The 27497-nt window shown below is 32.8% G+C and overlaps 1 protein-coding gene across 1 annotated transcript; it reads right to left on the bottom strand.

Moving 5' to 3' along the window:
- On the bottom strand, nucleotides 1-27173 carry LOC127738265 (kynurenine/alpha-aminoadipate aminotransferase, mitochondrial-like). The gene is made up of 9 exons (XM_052249454.1): nucleotides 27169-27173; nucleotides 26679-26811; nucleotides 25859-25933; nucleotides 25079-25351; nucleotides 24144-24226; nucleotides 22979-23075; nucleotides 8615-8741; nucleotides 5829-6031; nucleotides 1-2302 (listed from the first exon to the last, which is right to left on the bottom strand). The coding sequence occupies exons 1-9, from the start codon at nucleotides 27171-27173 to the stop codon at nucleotides 2249-2251; spliced, it is 1050 nt and encodes a 349-aa protein (XP_052105414.1). The 3' UTR covers nucleotides 1-2248.
- Nucleotides 27174-27497: the final 324 nt, after the last annotated feature.

The following is a 27497-nucleotide window of genomic DNA, read 5'->3' as shown; positions in this document are numbered from 1 at the left end:
GGATATTAAAAGGATCCAGTGTTGTGAAGACAGTTATCGATCGTTGCGTACCATGCAAACGACAACATGGTCCGTTTTGTAAACAGCAGATGGCACCCCTACTTCATATAGAAATAGCACACAGTTTAAATACGGATTCTTTTATTTCAGCCTTTCAACGCTTCACAAGTAGACGAGGCATTCCCGAAAAGGTCTATAGTGATTTACCAGTTTTAACGCCAAATATGCTATTATTGATGAAGAGCAACACGTCAACACCGCAAGGTGTGTTTGACAAAAAGGATATATATTCAAAACGATGGTGGGAACAAATACAACACCTAGCGAATGAATTCTGGAAACGTTGGTTGAGGGAATACTTACCAACCCTACAGCAAAGAAGCAAATGGCAGAGGGAACAACGAGATGTTGAAATAGACGATATTGTTTTAGTTGCTGATGAACGTATACAGAGAGGACAATGGCCTTTAGGTAGAATAGTCGAGGTCACAAGGAGCCGTGATGGTCATATCCGTAGCTGTGTGGTCAAAACTAGTCAGTCACAGATTTTGAGACCTATAAATAAACTATGCTTACTTGAGTGTTCTAAATAGAACTATTTTTTATTGTTGACAAATTTGTATTACATTTTTCAAACTGTATTAAGAAATTATATGGTAATTTCATTGTGGGGAGTGTAAGATTTGAAATATTCAAATTTTAAATATAAGTTAATTATTTATTAATTGTTTAACTAATGTATTCATTTATTCTTGTAAGAATACGAAACACAGTTTTTACTATTTATTTATGAAAGCGCTAATGTAACGTTGCGCTCTTTTGAATAACACATTTTCCCGTTTCTGTTTTATGACGTTTCGTCGTCTAGACTTTATTTGATTACATACGGATGCACATTGTTTTTTATTAGACAGATTATAGTTGGTAAGAAACCTTTTATGTATACTATCTTTTTATTACATCAAAACTTATTTAAAGAGAGAAAACATTGTATACTATTTATTAGAAATATGCGTAACTTTTAATTATTATTTTAAACGTAATTTAACTTATGAGAGAACTTATGATACATGAATGAAATGGTTTTTATTGTTTGTTTAGTTTAATGTGAACACTTAAACATGTATCTTATTATAATTTATGTATTTTTACTTATGTGAAATTATTCTTTATTTGTAGAGAATCGATTGTTAGCGACCATATGATATTATATATGAATAAAAGATAGATACATGGTGCAAACTCGCATACTCATCTCTTCGCCCTTAGGTTAACCGATGTGATTCGTACAATTATAAATCAACTGTTAACAAAACTCTGAATTTTTGCGAAACACTTAGGATTTTCTACCCCTGGAATACATTACCTCAGCTTTATTTGGCATAAACTTTCGGGATTTTGGGTCCTCAATGCTCCTCAATTTCGTACTTAATATAGCCTTTTTAACTTTTTTGAATCGAGTGTCACTGATGAGTCTTTTGAAGACGAAACGCGCGTCTAGCGTACAAAATTTTAATCCTAATATCTATGATGAGTTTATTTACTTCTTTAATGCAAAATAAGCAGGGGAAAATATTTCCGAAATTCTAACAGAATTTATAAAGGGCATACGATACAATTGCAGGGAAGGTAATTCCGTTGCTAACTTAAAATGTTATTTTTCGCGACGTCAAACTGTGACATATCGGGAAAAGACGCATTTTTCGAGTGATTTTAATCATTAACTTGAAAACGATTACATGGACCCTCATTTTATGAAATGACATTTGACTTGATACTGTATGAAGATTACTTATTCAAAATTTTTATGAAAAAATTACCGACGATTTTTTTTTTAATTAGATAGATATACAGCAAAATATGTCATGTTTTTTTTCTAAAATCATGAAAATTTAATAAAAATGAATTATTTTCAAAGAATTGTTACACAAATTAAGACGATTCTTTTGTAAAGATGATATTCCGAATCGTTTTACAAAAATCCGCATGTTTTTAACTTTTCAAACAAAAAGTGAATTATTTCTGTCAAAAGGATAGAAATGTCCAAGAAACCGAAATTTTAAGTAAATGTTTTTTTTATTACATATTTGAATAGACCAGGTGAAAATAACTTGTATGCAAATTTTCGTAAAAAAATCACCGTGGGATCAAAACTGTATTGTATGCCCTTAAAACAGAATTTTACAAATTGTATATGATAGAACCATCACGTGATAATACACTGATTTCATCGTATTCGTTTTATCTGTCATTCATTTTCTGATTTATAGGTTTTTATCACCTGGGCTAAACTTTCAAATGCCTGGAAAAGAAAAATAATGTATATAGAATGTTATGGTCAGGATTATCACAGCTAAAACAATGTTAAGATATAAACAGGAAAATTAAAGAAACTTAATCTTAATTTCTGTGACTTGACTGTTAGTGTTGCTCTCCACCTATTGCAATTTATTCAAAATTTTGACCAAATTGCAATTTGGTTTATAAAACCAAACTGTTCAACTGGTTAGAAATTTGAACAAACTGCTGTAGAAAACCAGTCAAGTCGTGAAAGAGCAAAGTGATAAAATAAAGCATACTTACAATCCTATAAGACTTTAATTCCACTTCAACATTATTATGAAAAATCAGTCTAACAATTTGTATGGAAATTTTATTGCTATTGTCATGCTAAAGGTGACAGGTAGTAATTTTGAATTGCTATAAGAATGTTCAAACTAAGCTTTCATACAATTTTTCTTTCGAAAAGTCTTCTATATTCACAAGAATCAGACATCATTTGAATTAAAACATCTTATATTCAGTAAAATATATGTGAAATTACAATACGTTGTTAATAAGTTTTCATGGGAGATAAACTAAAAGATTATTCTTTTGAATATAGAGATTGAAATAAACAATTAATTTCCCCATAGGCGACAATGATAGCCTTTTCGAGATACAGACTTCAGAAAGTTGATTTTTTTAACGAAACCTTGCTAGAATTAAAGAAAAGTTATTAGGACAGTATATTTTGGTCCAAAAAATATAGATTCGCGTTGCTTTTCTTAGCGTAATTTGTACTTATCTCCCATGCCTATCCATTTTGCACTTAAAAATACTTGTCTCATCCTAGCGTTTAAAAGACATCTCAGTTCCGTTAGGGCTAAGGAAAATAATTTATTTGGCCTTTGGTGTAATGCAGAATGCACGAAGTCTAATAACAAAAAATAAAGGGCGCACATATCAACCAATCAGGATTAGCTATACTCTTAATTCTGAATACCATGTTATGCTCATAAAATTGCTGCGCCCATAAAATCTAATGGTGTATTGTAACCTAGAAGACTTTTCAAAAGAAAATTGATTATCTCCCATGGAAACTTCCTAACAACGTATTGTAATTTCACACATATTTTACTGAATATAAAATGTTTTAATTCAAATGATTATTTTGTAGTTCCATAATTTATAGCTCTGTTTTCTAACAGGAAGTTAGTGCGTAATTGTACTTTGGATTTTTTTTCTAAAGCAATTAATAATCTGCTAATATTAAAGGGAAATAATTTACATTACTGTAAAATCAGCAAACTTTTGTTCTGTCAAATATCAATTTTCTTCATTTTATAAGTAATTTGTTTGTAACATTATGTCCATGATTATAAAACTATTATCCTCTGCTCTAAAACGAACACTGAAATTTATTTTTAAGATGATTAAAATTTGAAAAAAAACTGTTAAAACATATTATGGAACACATTCAAAGTTCTATAAATTAGTAAGAAGGTATCACCAGCCCAATAGTCAGCAATTCTGTGTTGACATGAATTTTCATTGATATGGTCAAAATTATAGATTAACTTTTTTGTAAAATTTTGAATTGATCAAAGTACTAATGATTTTCTACCACCGAGGATTAGATTACTTAAAAGCAGTATTTGACAAAACCTTTCGGAATTTAGTGTCCTCAATACTCCTCAATTTCGTACTAGTTTGGCATTTCAATTTATTTTTTTTAGTTGTATTGATGAATCTGTTGTAGGCCAAATCATATGCTTGGTATCTTTGATAAATTTTTTAATATACAATGACTCAAAATTAATTATTTCCCTTTAATACCAGCAGATCAGTATTTCTTGTAGTAAATATTATCCAAATCACAATTACACAATAGCTTCCTCTTAGAATACAAATCTATAAATTATTGACCTAAAAACAATGTTTAAAACTATTTATTTATAATCTTTATTTAGGATAGAAGTTTTCATGTCAAAGTTAGACCTTTTTTAAACCAGTGACTTATATCACAGTAATTCATTATTTTGTTTGAAAGTCATTACATAGACATCAACTATCTGGAGCTAGATGGTAAGTATAACTTTTTATTTCACAGCACTCACTTCATACTAACAACCTTTCACTGAAGAATATTGTTAAAATATTTTACCAGTTGACCAGTTTGTGGGAGAAGAATTCAAACTGCAATTTGGAAAACTGTTTTAGCCATTGCTATTGTGATACCCCAAAGCCCACTGAATAAGCACAGTAACATTGAAGTGGAATTAAAGTCTTTTAGGATTTTAAGTATGCTTTATTTTATCACCTGGCACTTTCACGACTTGACTGTGGTTTTTCTACAGCAGTTTGTTCAAATTTCTGACCAGTTGAACAGTTTGGTTTTATAAAACAAATTGCAATTTAGTCAGAATTTTTAATAAGTTGCAACAGGTGGTGAGCAACACTTATAGTCAAGTCACAGTAAAATAAAAATAATCAAAGTTATCTACAAAGTTAGCATCTTATATTAGGATAATTTCAAGAAAAAAAATGACTTAATACCTGAACAATATCCACACTGCTTAAACGGTGCAGATTGAACAATAATGGTAAAATAGAGGCGAAAGATACCAAAGGGACATTCTAACTCATAAGTCGAAAACAAACTGACTTGCATTTTTCAAATGTGGCAAAACGCTTAAAAAGAAATCAGTACAAAACTGTTTCAGTTAAGTAAGTAATGGCTAGCTTATTTGTTCGACATGCTTAAAGTCACCTTTTAACATATCGTATATCGTATTGTTTGCCAGGAAGGTCAAGTTGTCGTTAAAGATACATTTAAAGTTTCGGGTTTGAGCTTTACAGATCAAGGTAAATCGTGATAAGCGCTTCGGTTGCACGAAGTTTGTAACGTGTTATTTTTGTTTCCTAGCACTGTGTTGATACCAGTACTGGTAGACTGTAAGTCCCCCGAGGTTTTCATCAGCTCAGTAGTCCGTGCTCCAGTACTAACATGATTTATAACACACATATATTAAATTCTCCGTTGCTAAATTAAGAAATTAATAAACTGACCTAAGAGGAATTTAATTATTTGTAGGTCCCGATTGGTTATAAAGCTCTTTACGTGTTAAGGTACTCATTCATCCTAAGAATTAAAATTTTTCAGTTTTGAGCGTTCCTGATGAAAGTAAATCCAGAAAACACTTCGAACGAACGAAAGTTATGAAGTGTAATTTTCATTTTCGAAACACAAAAAAAAATGCAATACCAAAATCAACATCAGGGGACGGGAAATAACAGAAATAGCATGGTATGCTGTTTTGTCCGTTTAAAATGTTTTGTTTCCATTCTTCTTGGTCTCACCTTGTCCTTTTCAATTTCTGATTATGTCTAAATGAGGGTTTTTAGTAAACCTTTTTTGGTGATTAAAAACATACAATAATTTTGTTTTGTATTTTTGTTTTAATCTCTTTTGGTTATTGACTTTTTCCTCCTATAACTACTAAAGAAGTGTATTCCTCAAAACACTTGACGCGTACACTGAAACTTATATATTCATTAGAACATACCTTGTTCAGTTTCTCGTATGTTGTATTTGAAAAAGCAACTCTTATATATGGAGATGGCTTTGAATCCAGAGTGAAATGCAACCCTGGTGCAACAAAAACACTTTTCTCCTGAATTAATTTTTCTACCACTGGAAGTGCATCCTTTACTTTCAGTTTTATCCACAGAAACATTCCACCAGCTGGTTCGTCCCATTCTGCAACATCTAAGAAACGTATGTTTAATAAATGCATTGACATCTTCCGCAGGAATATATATATATAAGGAAACGTCAACTTTAGACAATCTGAATTTGATTAATTCCAGTGAAACTTATTCCTGGGCTTACCATTTCAATTCATAAAAAAACAAAGCTATCCTAGATTATTCTTCTTATGATGTGAACTTAGCTATACTAGATTGTTCTTCTTATGAAAACAAGTTGTTGTGTAGGAACTAAAACACAACCAAATGACCGATAGACTAAAGACTGTTTCTACACTTAAATTATTTTAAAATGGTTACTTTATTTTAGCACCCATTATATTCCCTGTCAATAAAACATCTAGAACATCAATAATCCGTCAACTCAAGAGTACATTTTTTACTTTTTACACATTGTGACTTGGATGGATAGTTGTCTCATTGGTACTCATACTACATCTTCTTATTTAAATATTAAAAAAAGTCCACGAATCCAAACAAAAATAAGGACAATTTCTTGATAAACGCTTAGAGACTAGACAAGAGGTAACTGCTCATGCTTGCTACAGCAATTGTGTCACTGAGGTAGATGTCGTTGAACGACATAGGAAACTTTTTTTTGCAATATGCCATAGCATGTTTAACTGTAATAATTTTACATGCAGGCATTTTTCACTTACAAGTTATACCAGAAAAGGGGTAATAACGTGTGCTCGCTTATTGGATATGTGGATTGGTATAATACATTCATGTCTAAATCAAACAGTAGTTTACCGATGTTCAAATCTCGTTAATCGATTAGGAAGAGACAAATCAAAGTAACAAACTAACACTGAGGGAATCGCATGAACCCTAAAAGGAGCGAAAGCGGATGCGTCGACAGGGCAACCGTATCCTGCCATGCATGCCTTTAAATTTGAAAAATGTCATATATTTCAAACATCTTAAATCCCTGGCGTGATTAACGGATATGTTTGTTCAACTGAATATGATTCTCAGTTCTGTTAAGGTAGAAAACTGACATTATAAATTACCTTATAAAAGTTTTATGCAATCCTTATGTGTTGTAGGATCCATGTTACTTATGTCAATACTAACGGACTTTTAAAACGGTCCGCCAGATTACTTTGTCATTTTAATTTTCAATTATTCTATAATTGTTAAATACATATATTACCAAAATTTTCAATCATTTCACCGTCTAAATAAAATTTTCAGATCGAAAGTTTTATCGATTCAAATCATGTGGTATGCACTGAAAACTGGTTTTTGTCTCGCCTGTGATAGTCGCATTATGCGAGACATAGGTATTAACTATCCGGGGGCGGCGGCGGCGACGGCGATGTCAATTATTTGTATAAAGCGAAGAAGACTTTGATGCGTCATATCTTGTATGCAGATACATTATGTTATGAAGTTACTTTCTGTCATATGTCCATTGTCCTTTACCTCGTTTTCATGGTTCAGCGACTGCTTGAAAACAAATTATATATTTTTTCCGTGTGAATTTCTTACTATTTTATGAGTAATAGGATAACCATACATGTTTTTGGTATATGGGTTCCTTGCAATGTCTACGTGTCCGTAAGACAAGGTTCACCTGACCTGGATCTCATTTCATGGACCAGTGATCAAGGTTAAAGATACGTGATTAGGTCCGTTTCTCAAATACTATAAGCAGTAGGTCAACTATATGTGGTGTATGGAATGATTGTAATGGGTACATGTCAGTCTGGCAGGTTACCTTGACCTCATTTTCATGGTTCATTGATCAATGTTAAGTTTTTGTGTTTTGGTCTGGGTTTTTTTCAAATACTAATAGCAATTGGTCAGCTATATTTGGTGTATGGAATAAATGTAAAGTGTACATGTCTGTCTAGCGGGTATAATCTAACCTTGACCTCATTTTCATGGTTCTCATTGGTCAATATTAAGTTTTTGTATTTTGGTCTGTTTTTTAATTACCATAAGCAATAGGTCAACTAAATTTTGTTTATAAAAAAATGTAAGGTGTATTTGTCTGTCTGATAGGATTTATCTGACCTTGGCCACATTGTCATAGATCTTTAAAAATGTTAAGTTTATGTGATACTTTTAGTAAAACATTTATCTTTAAGACTTTCCATAAAATCAATGGTCAGTAAAGCAGGTGAGACATTCCAGCGTGTGCACTCTTGTTACACTATTAGTGGATGTGTCACTGTTGAATACAATAACTGCTTGTGACCAAGGTCTAAATGATTGACAGAGAAGTCTGTTGTGAATGTTTTGAGTTCAGTGTAGTCCCTTCTGATTAGGCCTCTGTCTCACCCATTACAGTCTATTTTTGGCAAAAATGTGGTTTAAACTGTAAGCCTTATAATGGTTTTTCTGCATTGGATTCTGTAGCATTTCAGTATACCGGAAATATTGGCGTGAATCTGCTTGCCGTGACATCCGACGACAGACGATTAATCATGATTTGGTATAAAAAAAAAATCACCAAAGTATGTGTTGCGTTTTTAAGTCAGTCAGTATATCAGCTGTGATCACCTGCAAGCTTTATGTCAAAATAATCTATTCCATGTGCATTTCTTATAATTGTTAAAAAAAATGAATCCCGTACCTTTTAAGTGGTTTCTTGCAGCTTCTAAACACTCATATTTCCTACTTTCATAAAAGGCTGCCATTTTGTCTGCATTTTCATAGAAACCCTCATATCCCCATTTCTTCAACAACGCTAATAAAAATTGCTAAACGTGAAATAAGAAAACATAAACGATTAATTTCACTGATAAAACATATGTGAAAGTAATTTTGAATTAACTGGAATTTATGTATAATATTAATTAATGAAAATTTGCCAGTCAAAACAAAGATTGTCTCTCACTGCAATCTTTATCATCTTTTACGAACTAAATGAATATCATTTGTAGAGAACCTGTCATATATCATTTCTGTCAAGTTGTGAAAACATTGACATGGTAGCTTCAGACAAGATGACCAAAACATAATTTTCCTTATAGCTCCAATGGGATCTCCGTGCCACCAATGATAACATATTTGCCATCTGATCAACATAAAAAGGGAAAATGAAAAAAAAATATTTGTCTAAATTCGGAACGCATACGGGAAGTTTTATCAAGGCCCTTCAATATATTACTCTTGTCAATTTTGGTATAGATTTTAAAGGTTGTTTTAGAGAAGACAATAAAAATGGCAATTCTTACAAAGGAAATTAACAAACATTTCTCTATAAAATAAACTAACTACGGGGTGTTTAACGGCATTGACTACCCAATAGGGTCTTGTACGGTCGATAAAATACTTTTATCCTTCACTACTTGTAAATGAGACAATAATCAGTATCATCTAAAAGGGTCGCTGCAATTTCCAAAAGGAAGATGACAAAAATGCTTTACTGCAGTTACCCAACTTACAGCCTTATTGTATATCATTCAAGAACCTATTGCTTATATTTTTGATCATCAATGCTCTTCAACTTCGTACTTTATTTGGCCTGAATTTTGGATCCTCAATGCTCTTCTACTTCGTACTTCATTTGGCCTTTTGAACTTTTTTTATTCGAGCGTCACTGATGAGTCTTTTGTTGACGAAACGCGCGTCTGGCGTACAATTATTTTTATCCTGGAGTTTATGATACGCTCTATTTCCAAGTCGTCAAAAATCGTATGAAATATTTCGCGTTATATCAAGCTTAAAGATAATTATGAAATCAGATTTCGTTGTTCCTACGTTGGACAGAAATACAAAAAAAAACACACAAACCTTATAGAACAATTGTTCTCACTTTTTCATACAAAAAAAGTCAATCACGTAATTTTAATTTTTACCACAAGACTGTCCAGTTCAAAATTGTCAAGCAAAGATGGAAACAAATCACATGTGAAAAAAATCACATATCAAGAAGCATATTTTTATGTGTATCAAGTGTTATATAGTCATGATAACATTATTGCCAAGGAAACTTGCGGTCTCATTTGAACTGAAATAAATCACCTGTGAAGAAAATGGTAATATATTAAATCTATTTACAATCATCTAGCAAGATTGATGTTTTGTAGGGAGACTTTTATATTAGTTTGTCTCCGTAAAACATTTAATAAAGCTTGTTACCGGGGTCCGGTACTTTAAATAAAATTCAGATGTTATTCATGTATCGAATGTGTTGCGTTATTGATACAAATTCTGCTAGTTATAGATTGGTTGTAATAATTACGGACATTGTTAAACCACAAGAAGGTATAAGAGACTGTTACATTCAAGGATGAACCATTCAGACCAAATCGCTCTTGTTCATCATTTCCATGAAAATATAGTCTCGTGATCATGTTATAACTGGAATTGGCAACGTGAACAATGAACAACTTAGAGACGTGTTAGTCAAAGGACGAAAATGTCGAATTTCCCATCCCATCAACAGGGTAGAGTTGAGGACTCCGCCAGAAAATGTGTAAATAAACTCAGCATAGATACCAGGATTAAAATTTTGTACGCCAGGCGCGCTTTTCGTCTACAAAATACTCAAAGCAGGCGCCAGATGGACAAAACTTTACACAATTTATGTGATCAAGGTGTTTTTAGTTTTTTGTGACAAACAGTTATTAACAACACTTCATTTATAGAATCTGCATATCCTTTCATTAACAAGCACTTTGCAGAAAAGACGTGTTATTGCATGAAAAAAAACATTTAGAGAATAAATTTTTAATTTTATATGTTCGTTTTTTTCGTGTGACTCTCAAACTTTTTTGTTTTGAGTGGTTTTTTCGAGAGACGTACATGTTTTATTGAGTGAATAAACTTAACTCATTTTGGTTAAAATTTGATCTTTTAATGCATTTGCGTTTGAAAAATAATGAAATGGTTCAAATAAAGTACACAAAGACATATCACACACAAAGAGAAGCACAGCCCTGTTAATGAAGTATGTGTAGAGTGAACATGCACGATCGTAACGTATTAATTAAGATATGTAAGTTTACACAATATAATGAGGCAGATGGTATGTTAATGCTATGTTATGAGAAATGAGAAGTTGACAAGTGGAAAGTTGACCGCCGAATAGATGGAGGCAACATACTGGAATTTTATATCCCTGATGTTTTCTTCGAAACACGAGGATAATTTTTTTCTAGTTTTTATAATTAAAAGGCGTTACAGTTGTCATTGATTTAATTTTCTTATATGTACTTTCCTCCTCATCCTTAAAACAGATGAATGTATTTTTTTCACCGGTTAATCTGGTGTTTCATTAAAAAAGAAGTACAGTGCATAGACATAAGTACTCGTCATATCCAATATTTTGCTATATATTTCATTAAATACACATTTTTCCGAAAAAAAGGTTTTGAATGCATTTCCGGTTAGATTCTAACAAACCAGGTGTTGAAAGACACAAAAATGTCTAAAAATGTTTGTTTCTTTGGTCATCATTTTTTCATTAGTTTGTTTTTGTTTTCTCCTGATCTGAACATGTAACATGTATAATAGTTTTTTTTTACAATTTGATATTGTTGAAATATATAGCAAACTTCCAAGCAAAAAATAATACTTTATATCGTCAGAAAATATGAACGCTTCGCAACCACAATATTACAATATAAACAAATAAACATGTAACATTACTACTGCTATTAGTACCAAGTTGATTAAAATAAAACCATTAATGACTCCCACAAACTGTTTTATATGAAATATATAGCAAAAAAATGTACGTGACGAATATTAACGGATTCGGTGGAGTTCATTAATTCCACTAAACACGCGTACGCATATTTTATTCTCATGATTTGCTATTTTTGTGATTTTAAGGGATTGCATTTAAACTTATATTTTGTTTATTTTATTATGTATTATGTATCCAATTCAAATAATATTGCCATTAAACTTCAGTTTGCGACAAATAATATCGACCAAACATAAAATATCACAGACTAAAAACAAAGCAAGCATGAAATAACATCAACAAATTACCAGTTCCTTCTCTTTCATAATGATCATTTTATAAAGAATTCATATTTATTTACACTGCGAGGTTATGTTAAAATGTTTTCAGAACACAAAAAAAATAACCTTAAATGAAAACGGTTAATCTTTTTTAATTATATTTGTTTTTATATGTGTTATTGCCTTTCACTATATTACAGTTATAAAATAAATAAACTCAGTTTTAAAGGACTTGAGTGCCTTCTTTCTTGCTAAATTTTTTTTTTTTCAAAACTTGGATAAGTTTTGAAAAATAACGGTTGTTTTAACTGGATTCCTTATTATTCGAGATACGTTAATTTTTGTGGATTTCGTGGTTAAAGATTAACAACGAATTCAAATTTCCATCGAAGTACAAACTTTCTACACGCTAACATGCAGACTTTTGTGCAACCATGAAATCCATTATCCAATAAATTACAATTTTACCTCAATCCCAGAAAATCAGTAATACACGAAAATAAATGCATCAATAGTACAAAAAAACCTTGACAATGTAAAAGCGGAATTTTAATTGAAATAGAAGAGTTATATATATGCATGTCCTTTGTGCTAAAAACCAGTATTTAATTAGAAATAAGTTGAACGATCACGAATAAAATTATATACTTGCGAAAAAAGAGAGCATGGATTTGATCGCATTTAAAAATGTACCACTTGGTCTGCACTCGAAAAACGAGGACCGATTCACGCGAAAAAAACACGATTTAAACCAAACACTTTACATACTGCGTGGAAAGTAATTGATAAACACATATTTTAATTATATGTAAAAAAAAAATGATAATCCCTTTCTTCACGTTTAAGTACGAGCGTGAGCAAGTAATTATCGCGATGAAAGGGATTATCATTCTCTTACAAACTTAGAATATTGTAAAGTGCTGAAGGCTTAAATAACCTTTTGGTTGGTTTAAATCAAGAATGGAATGCATTGCCAGTGCATGCAATGTTATAATTAATATGGTTTATCTCATTTATAAGATAAACCAATTTAATGAAAGAGATTTGATTAATTTCTTTATTTTTCCGTAAATGAACTATTGCATCATTCGGATCCGTATCTTGTTTCCCGCTTATCAACATCACATGACTCTTCAGCTATACATTGAACTAGCCAATCTTCCAGATAAGCGAAAGTTTCAAAAAGAAAATCGTCAAAAATTCTACGACATATATCCGCATTTCATATTCTAATATTTAGATATGAAATCACCGAAGAGGCCTCGTAAACCTCAAAGAAAGGATTTGCATCAGCCTGGGCCAGGCAAGAAAATAAAAAAAAGGCAAACAGAGACCAGTTGATCCGTTGCCATCAACACGAGGAACACTTCCATCTTCATCAGACATGGATGTGCAAAGATCACAGAACAATGCAATTCAAGTATCTTCGCTAAGAACTGTACATAATGCACTAGTTTCAAGGACAGTGACAGCTTCAAATTTGTCAGTGGCTCATGGACCGGTGATCAATATCATGGCAGACTCAAATCATCAGGAGCCCCATTCGTTCCATTTAGGATCCAGCAAGAGACACCACAAGAAAGTCCACGACGCAACGAGGAAAACATCCCTGACAGTTCAAGGGGAATTTCTGATCCAATGACTCCAAGCGGTTTACAGATTTCATCAAACAATAATCTTGGTATGTTGAATGTATCTAATCAATTTGATTCACAAGGGTCGGGTGCATTTTTCTAATTCTTTTGATACTCGTTTACAATTGGATCAGTCCCCTTTATATATTTCAAATGTTTTCGATCCTATCTCATCTCACATTCCGGTCAACATGGTCAAAATTAAAGAAAAAATATGGAACGGTGAGTTCATTGACCTGAATATACTTTTGAAATCTATTCGGGACCTTGTAAATGAGCAAATATTTAAAGGGGGAACTGGCAGTAAAAGGGGGTGTTTGGTCCATAGTTAATCAAAAGACAATTCCCACCAAAAGTATTTATGTATGGACCTCAGCCTTCCTGATTTATGGAAGTGTAATGTAAGAAAAATGGCCTAACAAAGGTCTTGAGTTTTTCAATACATGCAAACAGTCAGAATGGGGTTAATATGGACGCTGGGTTCAATATGCTGAGCAATTTCGATTACGGATATCTCTTTCTCCCTCTTCATCATGGGGAGTTGTCGATATGGAACTGTGGTTGTTATGTGTATCTACTCATAACGTTAGTCCTTCTTTTAATACAGGACTTTCAAATGGAAGTAACCAACAATTACACGGTGGCAACTTTTCCATAAGTGGGGCGTCGGGTCATAATATAGGACAACGTCGCACATTTACATGCAGGGTATATAATAAGGGTAATTGTACATTTTGCAAGAATTGCAAGTATGTTCACAAATGCAAGCTTGTCGATCTGGTTATGTTTACTTAGTTTTGTAAATATTAGTTTTCCCTAGAAATTATATAGTGCAATTGAACTTGTTTCAGTCATGTTTGAGTTATCTTTCTTTGCGCTAGTATTTACCATATTTTATCTTTGTGTATTGTAGGGTCTTTTTGTATGACATTATTAACGGTTGTTTGTCAACTTCTACCTTTAATAGAGAAACCCGTATGATTACAACTGAGTGTTTATTCTGATGATGCCTAATTTCACCCGGTTTCATTGCAATGGTCTTTTATCATTTTGTTGTTTTTGTTTTTAATTTGCAGGTTACACGCATTTATATTCACTATAGGTAATTCGCCAATCAATGTCGATGAAGTAAAGAAAGCTCTCGTCAATTACCCGCATCAAGATGTTGCACGGGACTTAATTAAAGGACTCGAATTCGGTTTTTAACTAAAATATTTCGGTCCGAGACTCCCTCTGGAAATAAATTCTAAAGAAATTGATGGAAAGAGAGCCACCTCGCTAAGGAAAAAATAAGTTTTGAAAAAAAAATTAACTTGGGTAGTGTAGCTGCACGTGGGTAGCTGTTCCCTTTTCAAAACCCCCGTTCTCCATATTTTGGGTTTCTCTTATTTCGGTTATCCCTAAAAAATCAAGTTCAGAATTCAGATTGATTCAGAATTTGTCCTTTCCCACACATCACTTCGTTAAGGTTCATGTGGACCCTTTGGCTAAAATGGCTGCATTTTCACCTCAAAATTTACTCTGAGGACAGACAAACCTGCGCATCTGGAAAAGTTTTAAGGCATAGCATGCCATAGATAAATAAACTTCTAATGCATTGTATGTTTTAGAAAATTTAAAACTTAACTGGATTTAGCAGTGCACTTTTTTTCGTCCCTGCAGAAGATGATAAAATTAACAAACAGTTGAGTTTCACTTGATATGGTCCACTCAGGTACACAGTTTAAATCACCAATTATTGTCAGGTATCTATTGTCCATCTATTGTCCATGTCAATCAAAACAGTTCACTTCAATTATTACCTGTGGGGAAGTTCTCAAACCTCTTTCCCAACTTTGTTTATTTTGGCACCTTCTGGTGGAATGAAAAAAAGTGCACTGCAAAATCCGGTTAAGTTTTTAATTTTCTAAAGCATAAAATATATTTGAATTTATTTATCTAGGGCATGCTATGCCTTAAAACTTTTCCAGATGCACAGTTTTGTCTGTACTCAGAGTAAATTTTGAGGTGAAAATGCAGCCATTTTAGACGAAGGGTCCACATGAACCTTAATAACTTTATTGACAAACAGTATTAGTTGTTCTGTGAAATACTCCAGCATAGACGACACAGTCAGTATGGTTCATAGATTGAAAAAGAACATGCTCCTTTCTAAGTGCGACGTTAAATCTGCATTTATTAAGACTTTCGCCGGGTGATTTTGATCTGATGGGGTTCAAATTTGAAAATCAATGTAACTTTGACAAATGCCTCCTAAAGGGCTCTGACATTATTTGTGTGCTCTTTGAATCATTTTCTACCGCTTTGATTTTGTCAAACAGTCCAAAAACGACAATATTTTACATTATTTTGACGACTTTTTGTTTGGTAGCGAAGCACAAACTTCACAGTGCCATGATACATTGAAGGTTTTTCCGGATTCTTGTAAACTATGGGGGTTCATCTAGCAGAGGAAAAGACTGTCGAGCCAACGGAAGTGTTGGTATTCCTTGGTATAGAATTTGACACCATCAATATGATAATGCGAGTACCTGAAGATAGACTGGTGGAGCTAAAAACCAGAATTTTATTTTGTTTAAATAGATCCAAAATCACCCTTCGGGAATTGCAATCATTGATTGGAGTACTCAATTTTGCATGTCAAGTAATTGTCCAGGGTCCATTGATTGGTGCCACTCGCAATTTGCGTATGCCCCATCACAGAACCAGAGTAACAAAGGTTATGAAAGAAGACCTTAATATTTGGTTACTCTTTTTATCAAATTATAATGGTACCACCGTATTTCTTGATAAGTTCTGGCCATCTTATTCTCATCTTGAATTGTTCACCGACAGTGCAGGTGGTTGCGTAAAGGGTTTTGAAGGGGGGGGATTTTAAAAAAACAAGGTGATTTTATTTCACATTGATAATCAGAGCGTGGTTTCTATAATCAATAAAAAGTATTCAAAGTCCCCTAGCGTTATGTCCTTGGTCAGAAATCTTGTATTGGCTTGCTTGGAATTCAAAATATTAATTAAAGCCGAACATATCTCAGATCATTTTAATTCTCTTGCTAAATCCCTGTCTCTTTGTTGTTTTTGGAAGTTCCGGAAACTGTGCCCCACAGCAGATGCAAGCCCATGTGTGATTCCGACCCACCTCTGGAAAGTTTAAAAAACGAAGCAGACCTTTTACTTAAATGGTCAATGGCTTCTAACTCCTGGAAAACATATAAAACAGCAGTAGAAATTATATAAAAATTTCGCATTACTTATAATTATTTTGATATTTGGCCAGTACCTGTCGACGAAATCGCTCAATGTATAGCATACCTGTCATTCAAAGGGTTGTCTGCGTCTACTGTTTCTACTTACATTTCCGGACTAGCCCACATACATAAGATTCATTACGTAACATTCATTATTTGCAAAATGATAGAAGGTTTGCGCAGGAAAAATCCGCAAAAACTTGGTGTTCGAACACCGACATCATAAACTTGTGTAAACGTTTAATTCACAGTTTACTCAGTGTTCGTAATTCTCATTATGAAACTATCTTGTTTTCTTCAATCTGCTTTTTCCCTTGCGTATTTTGCTATGTTACGGGTAAGCGAGAAAACTATACACAGTCGTACTGACGAATGCGGGCATGCTTTGAATTATGAAGATATTACTTTTTCTAAGAGTAATGGTCAAACCGAATTACATGTCAAAATATGCAGTTCAAAAACCGATCAAAGGCATAATTCTGTTACTCTGATCATTCAGAGAAATTCGTACTCTAACATCTGTCCAATTCAGCTATTACAATCTTACTTGCAGGTTCGCATCTCCGGCGTAAATGGATTAAATAAATAATTAACACATTTTAATGACTTGGCCTTAACAAAATATCAATTTTGATCCCTCCTTCAAAACAGTTTGGGTTTTTGTCGAACCTGCGACTTCTGTCACAGAAAGCTCGACATAGGGATAGTGATCCGGCGGCGGCGTTAACTAACCACTTAAAAGCTTTATATTTTAGAAGGTGGAAGACCTGGATGCTTTCATACTTTGTATATAGATGCCTTATGTTATGAAGTTTCCGTCTGTCCATGGTCCTTGACCTCATATTCATGGTTCAGTGACTACTTGAATAAAAAAGTTAAGATTTTTTTTTATGTTAATTTCTCTCTTATTATGAGTAATAGGATAACTATATTTAGTATATGCGTATCTTGCAAGGTCCTCATGCCTGTCAGATAGTTTTCATGTGACTTCGACCTCATTTCATGGATCAGTGAACAAGGTTAAGTTTTCGTGGTCAAGTCCATATATCAGATACTATACGCAATAGGTCTACTATATTTGGTGTATGGAATGATTTTAATGTGTACATGTCCAGCTGGCAGGTGTCATCTGTCCTTGACCTCATTTTCATGATTCAGTGGTTAAAGTTGAGTTTTTGTGTTTTTGTCTTTTTTTCTAATACTATACGCAATAGGTCAACTATATTTGGTGTATGGAAATATTTTACGATGTACATGTCAGTCTAGCAGATTTTATGTGACCTTGACCTCATTTTCACGGTTCATTGCTCAGTGTTAAGTTTTTGTGTTTTGTGTTTTTTTTCTTAAACAATAAGCAAAAGGTCAACTATATTTGGTGTATGGAATGATTGTAAGGTGTATATGTCTATCTGGCAGGTACCATCTGACCTTGACCTCATTTTCATGGTTCATTGGTCAATGTTAAGTTCATGGTTAAGTTTGTTTCTTAGATACTATAAACAATAGGTCAACTATATGTAATGCATAGATTGATTGTAAGGTGAACATGTCTGTCTGGTATGGTTCATCTGACCTTGACCTCATTTTCATGGTTCATTGGGCAATGGGAAGTTTTCCTGATTAAGTTTGTTTCTTAGAAACTATAAGCAAAAGGGCAACTATATTTAGTGTATGGAATGATTGTAAGGTGAACATGTATTTCGTGTTTAGTTTATCTGACTTTGACCTCATTTTCATGGATCATGTTAAGTTTATGTGATACTTGTAGAAAAGCTTTATATTTAGGACTATCAACATAAAATTAATGGTCAATAAAGCAGGCGAGACATTTCAGCGTGTGCACTCTTGTTGTGAATTACCGTTTCACATTCGTTCTCACTCTTTTCAAATAGGACGAGCTGATATGGCAAAAAGTGGTGTTAAAGACGATAGTTTCAAGCAGTGCGGTTAAAGGTCTTCCGTTGCATAGTAACGTTAAATTCGTATTTAAGACCTTAACTTTCATTATAGCTAACGAATACACTGCTTTCTTTTTATATTATAATACATATTAACTACTTTTAGGTTTAAAAGCTATTTGGTTTGTCGGATCTTCAATTGTACATTGGGCACAGAAAAATGCAAAAACAAGATACGAGGGACCAACCATTGGTCTTCAAAGCAGAGGGGCGTACATTCGCTGGTTTTGAAAAAGGGTTATGTTGTGGAATGAAATTTAAACAATTATGTCTTGAAGGACGGACACTGTATTATTCATCATCCTAATATCCGAGCCCGAGAAATGAATGAACTTGTATAGGTTTGACGGAACTCACTTATCAGATATAGGGTACGATATATACTTAAACAACATTCAATTGGGAATTGAAATTTTCCTATCATCGTACAAAAACTTCTAAGGTTTTTTTTTACGGGGGAGGGGGGGGGGGGGTCTTTCTGATGAGTGTGTAAAGACCCACTTACGTGGCAAGATTAAGGGGTTATGATCCTTTCCTGGTTTGTACGTCGGATCATATTAGGTTTTTACTTTTACCGCAGGAAGTTCTGTTGAGACCATCTCATGTCTACCATGAGTGGCCGGTTCTGAATTTGTACCAGTCCGAGCTAAACTGTTTTATGATCTAAAAATTGTTAATCTTCACTCCCATGACAACCAGGAGGTGATGCGAATATGAGCCGACGTATTTGGGGATCATGGCCCTCGTTCTCTTTAGTATTTAACCTTGAGGAATTTGAGCATCCATTGTCACCAATGGTGCACAGACTTGTTAATTGAATCAATTATGTCGGCATTCTGCTATCATGTCAGATCTCGTCATTCGAAGTGAACTGTGGCCGCTATTTTCCACATAAATTATTTTTTTGTTATGCTTTGCCTTAAACTTGATTCTTTAATTAATTAACGACTTACTTCCTAGGAATTTCATTTATGGATTGGTCATAACGGTGTATTTCTTATAATTGGGGCATATTTGATTAATTGTGGTTTAGACATAGAAGGACATAACAGTTTGGTGCAATGGTAGAAAGTGAAGTAGTTTCCTAATTTGAGTATGCATGTAAATCATGTAAACTTTTTGTAAGGCATTACCTTTTTTATATTACAATTCAAATCAATAAATTTAAGAAATTGAAATACAACTTTATTTTATTTCACAGCCGATGCTCCTCTTTACATCAAATACGAGGTAATTACCTAAAATTTAAATTTTTGAACAAAAATAATAAAAACAAATATGTCTTTTGTATGTTATCTAAAAGTATATTTAAACTGTTTTAATTGTTTCGGAATATTTAACATGGTTGACCTTATTAACTGCGAATCCAGTAATCTAAGATTGTGTAAGAGTATAAACTAAAGTTGAAGATTTGGGTTATATTTTACTCTTGAGATTTGATCTTTTTTGTATTGCTTTGATATTTTTCATTTCTAGTCATTTTCAAGTTATGAATATTCACATAATTACATAAGCGGTACCCATTTTACTGCACCAGAAAAATGAACTTATGTTTGTTTTAAAATTCAAATTGTCATCAAGAATAAATGCTGTCACGCTGATTAAATTGCTTCGAGCTGCTTATCGAAATTCTTTGCTTTGAACTGTAAGTAAACAATAAGATAATCCCTTACCAAGAACATGTTGTACATTCATTCTTTACAATTAGGAAACATCAAATCCTACAATTTCATTGGTCGAGAGCCTTTGGCTATATTATAAGTAAATAAAATTCGTCATTCGTGAATGTATCTCGGAAGTTAGCTCTTTTTAACCTATTTTGATTATACAACATTCCTACGACCAAATTAATACATGTCATGTACTTGCTTTTTTCATAATAAAATTGAGAATGGAAATGGGGAATGTGTCAAAGAGACAACAACCCGACCAAAGAGCAGAAAACATCCGAAGGCTACCAATGGGTCTTCAACACAGCGAGAAAATCCCGCACCCGGAATCGGGCTACAGCTGGCCCCTAAACAAACATGTGTACTAGTTTAATGAAAATGGACGTCACACTAAACTCCAAAACATACTAAATGAACTAAAACTAAAAAACATACAAGACTAAAAAAGGCCAGAGGCTCCTGACTTGGGACAGGCGCAAAAATGCGGCGGGGTTAAACATGTTTGTGAGATCTCAACCCTCCCCCTATACCTCTAGCCAATAATATTCATCACATCTTATCCTCACACATTTTAACTAAAATTGTATTTTTTTATCAGATATATATTTCAGCAGGAGCGTTATTTATATAATAAGAAAAACGAAAGAACATTACCAGGAATTAGAAAACATTATTAAGAGGATGATTTTGCTATTGTTTCAAATATAGTTATCTTGATTACTCGATAAATCTGATTTCAGAGAAAGAGGAAAATTGTCCCGTTTGTATATATGAAAAGATTCACATTCGTTTTGTCAATTTTTGCTGGACACCAGAAAAAACAGCTTCAATTATAGCAGTCCGAGCAGAACTAGGAAGAATCCCCTTTGAACATTTGACTTTTTCACAGTCTCTATCTTTCCTAGCAAGACTGGATCCTGAAAATGTTAATCCTTTACTTGAAGAAGCATTTATATTGTCAAAACTGCTGGAATCGCATGCTACTTATTTTTGGTATACATATGCCAAGAATAATTCACCCAACCCACACCTTAAAGATAAAATTAATAATAGTAAGGACTTGAATGAAGTAAGCTCTCTGAATCTCTTGATTAAAAATGAATTTAAAGAAAAGATAAAAAATACTTTTGAAAATATAATATATATAAAATATATATATATATAGCTATGATGAAAATAGTAAACTGTTACTTTATAAAAAATTAAAACTTAGCTTCGAATGACTTTTCTATAAAAATTGCTTCACTTAGTTAGTGACCATGATTTAGAAATTAAATAGAAAATGATTGCTTTTATAAATCCCTAGATAGAAAAGAATATAATAATATGTAAACTGTGCTACTTGCTGGAGGATGAAAAACGCTTCCTCTTTGAATGTAAAATTAACAAAAGGTTAAGGGATAATCTATTTGAAAATTGTTTACCTTCTCATAATTTTACGTATCTTACCAAAGAACAAAAAGTAAAAGAAATGCCAAACCCCTCTATCATAGATAGAACATGTAAAAAATATTGGCTCATATAGTCATTAGAACTGAGCGCAGAAGTCTTATATTTTTTTACCATGTGTTCATTTATTATAGAACTGTTGTTTCTTTGCAATATTATGTTTGTTTTTGTTATGTCAGAAATTAAATATGTTTATCTGATGATAACGATATTATTGTATATAATAATGTTTTAAAATCTATTTTTTACAAATGTATACTGAAAAGGTCAAACTTTAATCTGACTGAATAAGGTGAAGGTCAACAGTCAGCTTTATTGCAACTTGTCAATAATGTGTGAATAGACAACTACTGATTAAGATGATGTTCATTACTTAGACAAGTAAACAACAAACGGGATATATTAGTTTTATTTTTTGTTGATTGTCAAAAAACTATATTAACGTGCAGAAATATGTCCGACAGAAGCTTTAAGCTGCGTATAGCTTTATTTTCAAGACTAAAACGATGTATGAAATATAATTATCGTTATTATTTACATTTGAAAAGATACACCATAAATAACTAATTACATTACATGTATGTTTCATTAGAATCGGTAATTTTCCTTGCTGACAACAATCGCGAGGCACTCCCATAATTTTATTTTCGTATAAAAATACAACAGATATGACTGCACGTACTATCCGTGACAATGTTAATTCAAAGCATAAAAGAACAAACGAAAAGCTTGATATAACTCTTAATTTCATGGTTGTAGAATGAACTATGCATTATAGGAATTGAACGCTTCTTTTTTATAATTTTATAGGGTTGTTAAGTCGTTGATCGTGCGCACATTTTTAATATGAAACGCTTACTTGCTTCATACATTATGTGCTTCAATCAACCCTTTTACACCCTAAATTTAAACGGATCAACCCTTTTACACCCTAAATTTAAACGGATCCCTGCACCCACCCCTAAATCCGCTTCTGGCATGTCATATGTAATAAGGTATTTATGACCTTAAAAGCATTGCATATGGAACAATATATGTTTAAAATACGCAGACAGTTTTACCTGTGATAATCCACTTGTTTGCTGAACAGATGTTTCTATATTACATCTAAATATGTCAATTAATGGAGCAGGTCCTGTTAATACACCAATGCGAATCCTAAAATAAAAATAATATTCTTTTCCATATATTTTCCTCTAATATTACCAGATATGGCATTAGGAATTATATAAAAATAGTATCACATGGAACATGGTATACAATAAGAATATTCTGCAACTGCATAATTAAAATATATAAAGCACAAGAACCGTGAAACATAAACATGAGTATAACGAAACGGATTTAATATACCTCTTTGCTATCACTATTGGTAACCGTTTCAGTCGGTGTCCCTTACGATAATGTACTGTCTTACCTTATATGAGGCATGCCAATGGTAAACTAAACTGCACATTATTTTCAATATTTTATGTGCATCTCCATGTTAACCTTGAAGATGTTACCTTGCCCTCTGAGCTTTTCATATACCATGTGCTTCAGGTTGTATTGTTTTTTCAGTGACAGTAAGATCATGTATCATTAATTCTTTTTACCGCCTCGTTGGTCTCTTGGTAGCGTGGTAGCGTGCTCACTGGATTAGAGGAGGTCGTGAATTTAATCCCCGGCTTGGTCAAACTAAAGACTTAAAAATTGATATTGTTGCTTCTCTGCTAATTACGCATCATTAAGGAATAAGAGCAAAGACTGACCGGCTCTGAGTCAGAATAATGTGTCCATGTAATGTGACACGTCTTCCTGTGGACTGATACCTTGAGAACTAGCACATTCCAAATCCGGCTCGGCGAGTCTTGTTTAGCACAAAGCAGGGTTCATACTCATATCGTATGGGCATGTTATCGTCAAGACAGATTATAGGCATTTAATGTGACGAAGTTTAACATCCATCAATTTTTATAATAGACGGCTTTATAGTGTTTTGGTTCGTTGACGTTCATGATTGTTAAGTGGTATTTAAACTTATTTCTTTTTCGATCTTTTTCAAACTAGTTAATGTTTTACAGTTTATATTTAGAATATCTTTTTTTATATGATTTCATTTTACTGGTTCCAGAATGTAGGAACACCAACTATCGCCATCTTCATTGTATACTTGGTCAAGTTAACATGTAATTTCATAGAAAAACTAAAAATATACGAAGTAAACTATACTTTTTTGTTTCCTACCCTGCTGATACTACTTTTGATACAGTATCCATCCTCAATACAAGCCCATCAGTATCCATTGACAGAAAACTTGGCACATATGGCTGATATTTAAAAGAAAGAGATGTATTACTTTATTTCATATGTAGCATTGATACAATTTTTGCCAAAATTCAAACAATTGCGTGACTATTCAAGCAGTCACAGATAGTTCTTACTTTTCGTGTACGTAAATGTAAAGCAATATATGCTAAAATAATATTTTAATTTTCATTAAAAAAATCAATGTAAGTACTGATAAAGACAATATATCTAAAGAACTTAGTACAGCGTTAAATTGATAATCATTAAAAATACTAACAAGTGTATTCAAAGACAAATAAGTTTACATGGATCGTATCTAAATTTATGGACTCAAAAACAACATTATTGTAAATATAAGGGTGATATCCCGCTTGCAATAAGGTTTAATGTAGTATGTGGAAACGACATCCCTGACTTAGTAATTTACCAGTTATACATAAATTACAACCCTTAATTCTATAATTAAAACAAAAGGAGAGAAACCCTATACAAAAGAAAGCTATATTTTTCGTTTCAATGTCTGTATCAAAACAGTTGTTTTCTGAGCCGTTTCATTTGTTGATATAATCGAGCGTTTGGTTTTGTCATTTTTTATGGAATTCCCCTTATTGAACTTACCTTGGAGTTCAATATTTTTGTTATTACATTTTTTATAGTCCCGCAATACGAATGGACTAGGACGTTTCACACAGTGTCTGTTTTGTTCTTTTTTTGTGTACCTAAGAGTGGACTATTTTAAAGTGTAAACATGCAGTTCTAACATTGATGAGCTGTCAATAATGATTTAGGTATAGCATTGTGGCTTTCTGATTATTTATCTCATTTTATTCATCAGTAAAACCCTGCTACACTTTATCAATAGCAAAACTTACTCTGGATTTCAGATAAAAGTAGGGGTCATCTTCTATAATCAAAAACTTGTATTCCTTAGCAAGTTCATAAATCTCTGTCTTTCTTTCCAGAGTTATACTTGCACCTGTTGGGTTTCCACATGTAGGTACACAGTATAATAGTTTCGGTCCATCTTTACCAGGATGCTGTATAGTGGAAGGGTTCCATCTAGATAATACTTTTCTCAGCTCTGAGGGTATAATACCATGTTTGTCGGTATCTATAGGTATTACCTTAGGCTTAAGGGGACCTAACTAAAATTTATTACAATTCAATATTTAAAAAATACCTTCAATAATATGGGCTATATTCATGCACAATTTTAAAAGATAAACACAAGCCGTTTTTTGTGAAATCATTCAGAATATCTTCACTACATAAGTGTACTCTAGATTTGTGTAACAATTCTTTGGAAATAATTCATATTTATTAAAATCTCAAGATTAAAAAAAAGCGTTAAAATCAGTGAACAAATACATCTTTTCCCGATATGTCATATTTTGACGTCGCGAACAGAAACATTTACGTTAGCGACATTATTTTTCTACCCATGTAACTGTATCGTTTGTCCTTAAACAAAAGAACATTGGTAAGTTAGATGTCGGTTGGAGGAATTTCTACAGGCCAATCCGATGCAAAATGGGTTGCATATTCCTACTTCGGTTCTATTGAGATGAAAAAATTGTCAACTTTATTTGAAGAAGTGTTTTTATGATTTGAAAACTCAACTGATTCATTTGAATATCTCAGAAATAACTCACCAGTGCTTTTGCTCCTGCATAAGAAGGTGATTCCATCAGACAGATGTCATCTTTGCTTACAAGATTTTCCATAACCTGAAAAATAACTTTATATTAATTATTACGTTTTTCCGGTTTTTTTGTTTTTGTTTTTGTTTTTTTATGCTGAAGATAAAAGGATAGTAGCTACGATTTTCATTACATTTTTTTTTAAATTTAAATGCCAAGATTTGTACAAAAAGTAAATTGAGTATAGATTATACCATATAGTTTTTTAATTTCCATTTAGCATTTAGAAAATTTTTACCGAATTACACCTGAAATCAATTTTTATCTACCAGACAAAAATTTGATGTTAAGCCAACCCTATTCATATGACCTATGTTGACCATAACTCGGCAGTCCTCACTGCGCAATCGCACTTTGTCCCTCGGAGGGAAAATATCGAACAGAAGAATGTCTTCGCGGGTAATGATACGTGTATTTACAGTTTTTGGGAGAAAAAGATACAGAAAAGAGGTGCAGACAAGTTGTTTGAAAATAAATAACGGCGAATAGATCGGTCTTTAGAATCCGAGAAAAGACCTGTCACGTAGGCAAAATATCATAGAATTAGCCAACGTTTTGTTGAACTTTTGATTTCTTACCAAATGAGTGAAGCAAATTAAGGGGATATTGGCCAGACGTCACACCAAATCAAAGTTTTGTATAGACAGATGGGCATTTTGAAATAGACAATATTTGTAAAACATCTGTGTGTTTTGATATCCATGGCTGTTGTAAAATGAATATTATCATAAAGACCGAGAGCTCCAAATATTTGTTTAGAACTTATCCGCACCAATGACAGGCCATGCTGTGCTCCATTTGTCACGATGCATTTCATTTTGCCAGGATGTTGGTCGTTATTGTAGGTTGGAGGATTATGTACTTGTCGTTGCAGCTCGTATATCCAATCAAGTAAATCTTTGTACCTGAAAAAGAAAATTTTTTCATGAAGAAGGCAGATTAATATCTATATAAAATTGTATATTGTGTATCTATCGTTATAATATTGTATGTACTTTATATATATGTTATTATTATTTTTGATGACTCTCAGGAAGATTAGTTTTAACTAATGGGATTATCCTCTTGAAATAAAGATTTTTGTAAAAAAAAATTATTTTAACGAAATATTTTTTTTATCTGAGAATGGAGTGTTTTACTTTACGGTAAACAGATAGGTAAAAATACTTATTGCGATTGTTGTTTTGTGTCGGACGCCAATGAGAAGTATAAAATAACAAGCCTGGGGCCAGTTTCACGAAGCTGTCTTAGGATGGTCTTACGACATATCTTAGTCCAAAGTGGTCATAACTTAGGACATCTCTTAAAGTTGGTCATAAAGTTAGGACTACACGAGAGGTGTCTTATAGTGGTATTAGGATAGTCCTAAGTTAAGACATCGTTAACATGAGTTGTAAACAAATATTGCGGCTGTAGTTTTCATGCACCTCAGACGACAACATCAAAACATACGCAGAAATAGAATTTTCCGAGACCCTGACAATCCTTTGGATTACTAAGATGACGCAGAAATAGTAAGAAAATACAGACTATCACGTCCTATGATAATAGATATTTGCAGAATGTTTGAATTTGATCTTTAAAGACCAAC

This window comes from Mytilus californianus, unplaced genomic scaffold (genome assembly GCF_021869535.1).
Source record: "Mytilus californianus isolate M0D057914Y unplaced genomic scaffold, xbMytCali1.0.p SCAF_1, whole genome shotgun sequence".
Taxonomy (NCBI): Eukaryota; Metazoa; Mollusca; class Bivalvia; order Mytilida; family Mytilidae; genus Mytilus; species Mytilus californianus.
Note: the sequence above shows the minus strand (reverse complement) of the source record. Positions and strands in the feature narration are given on the sequence as shown.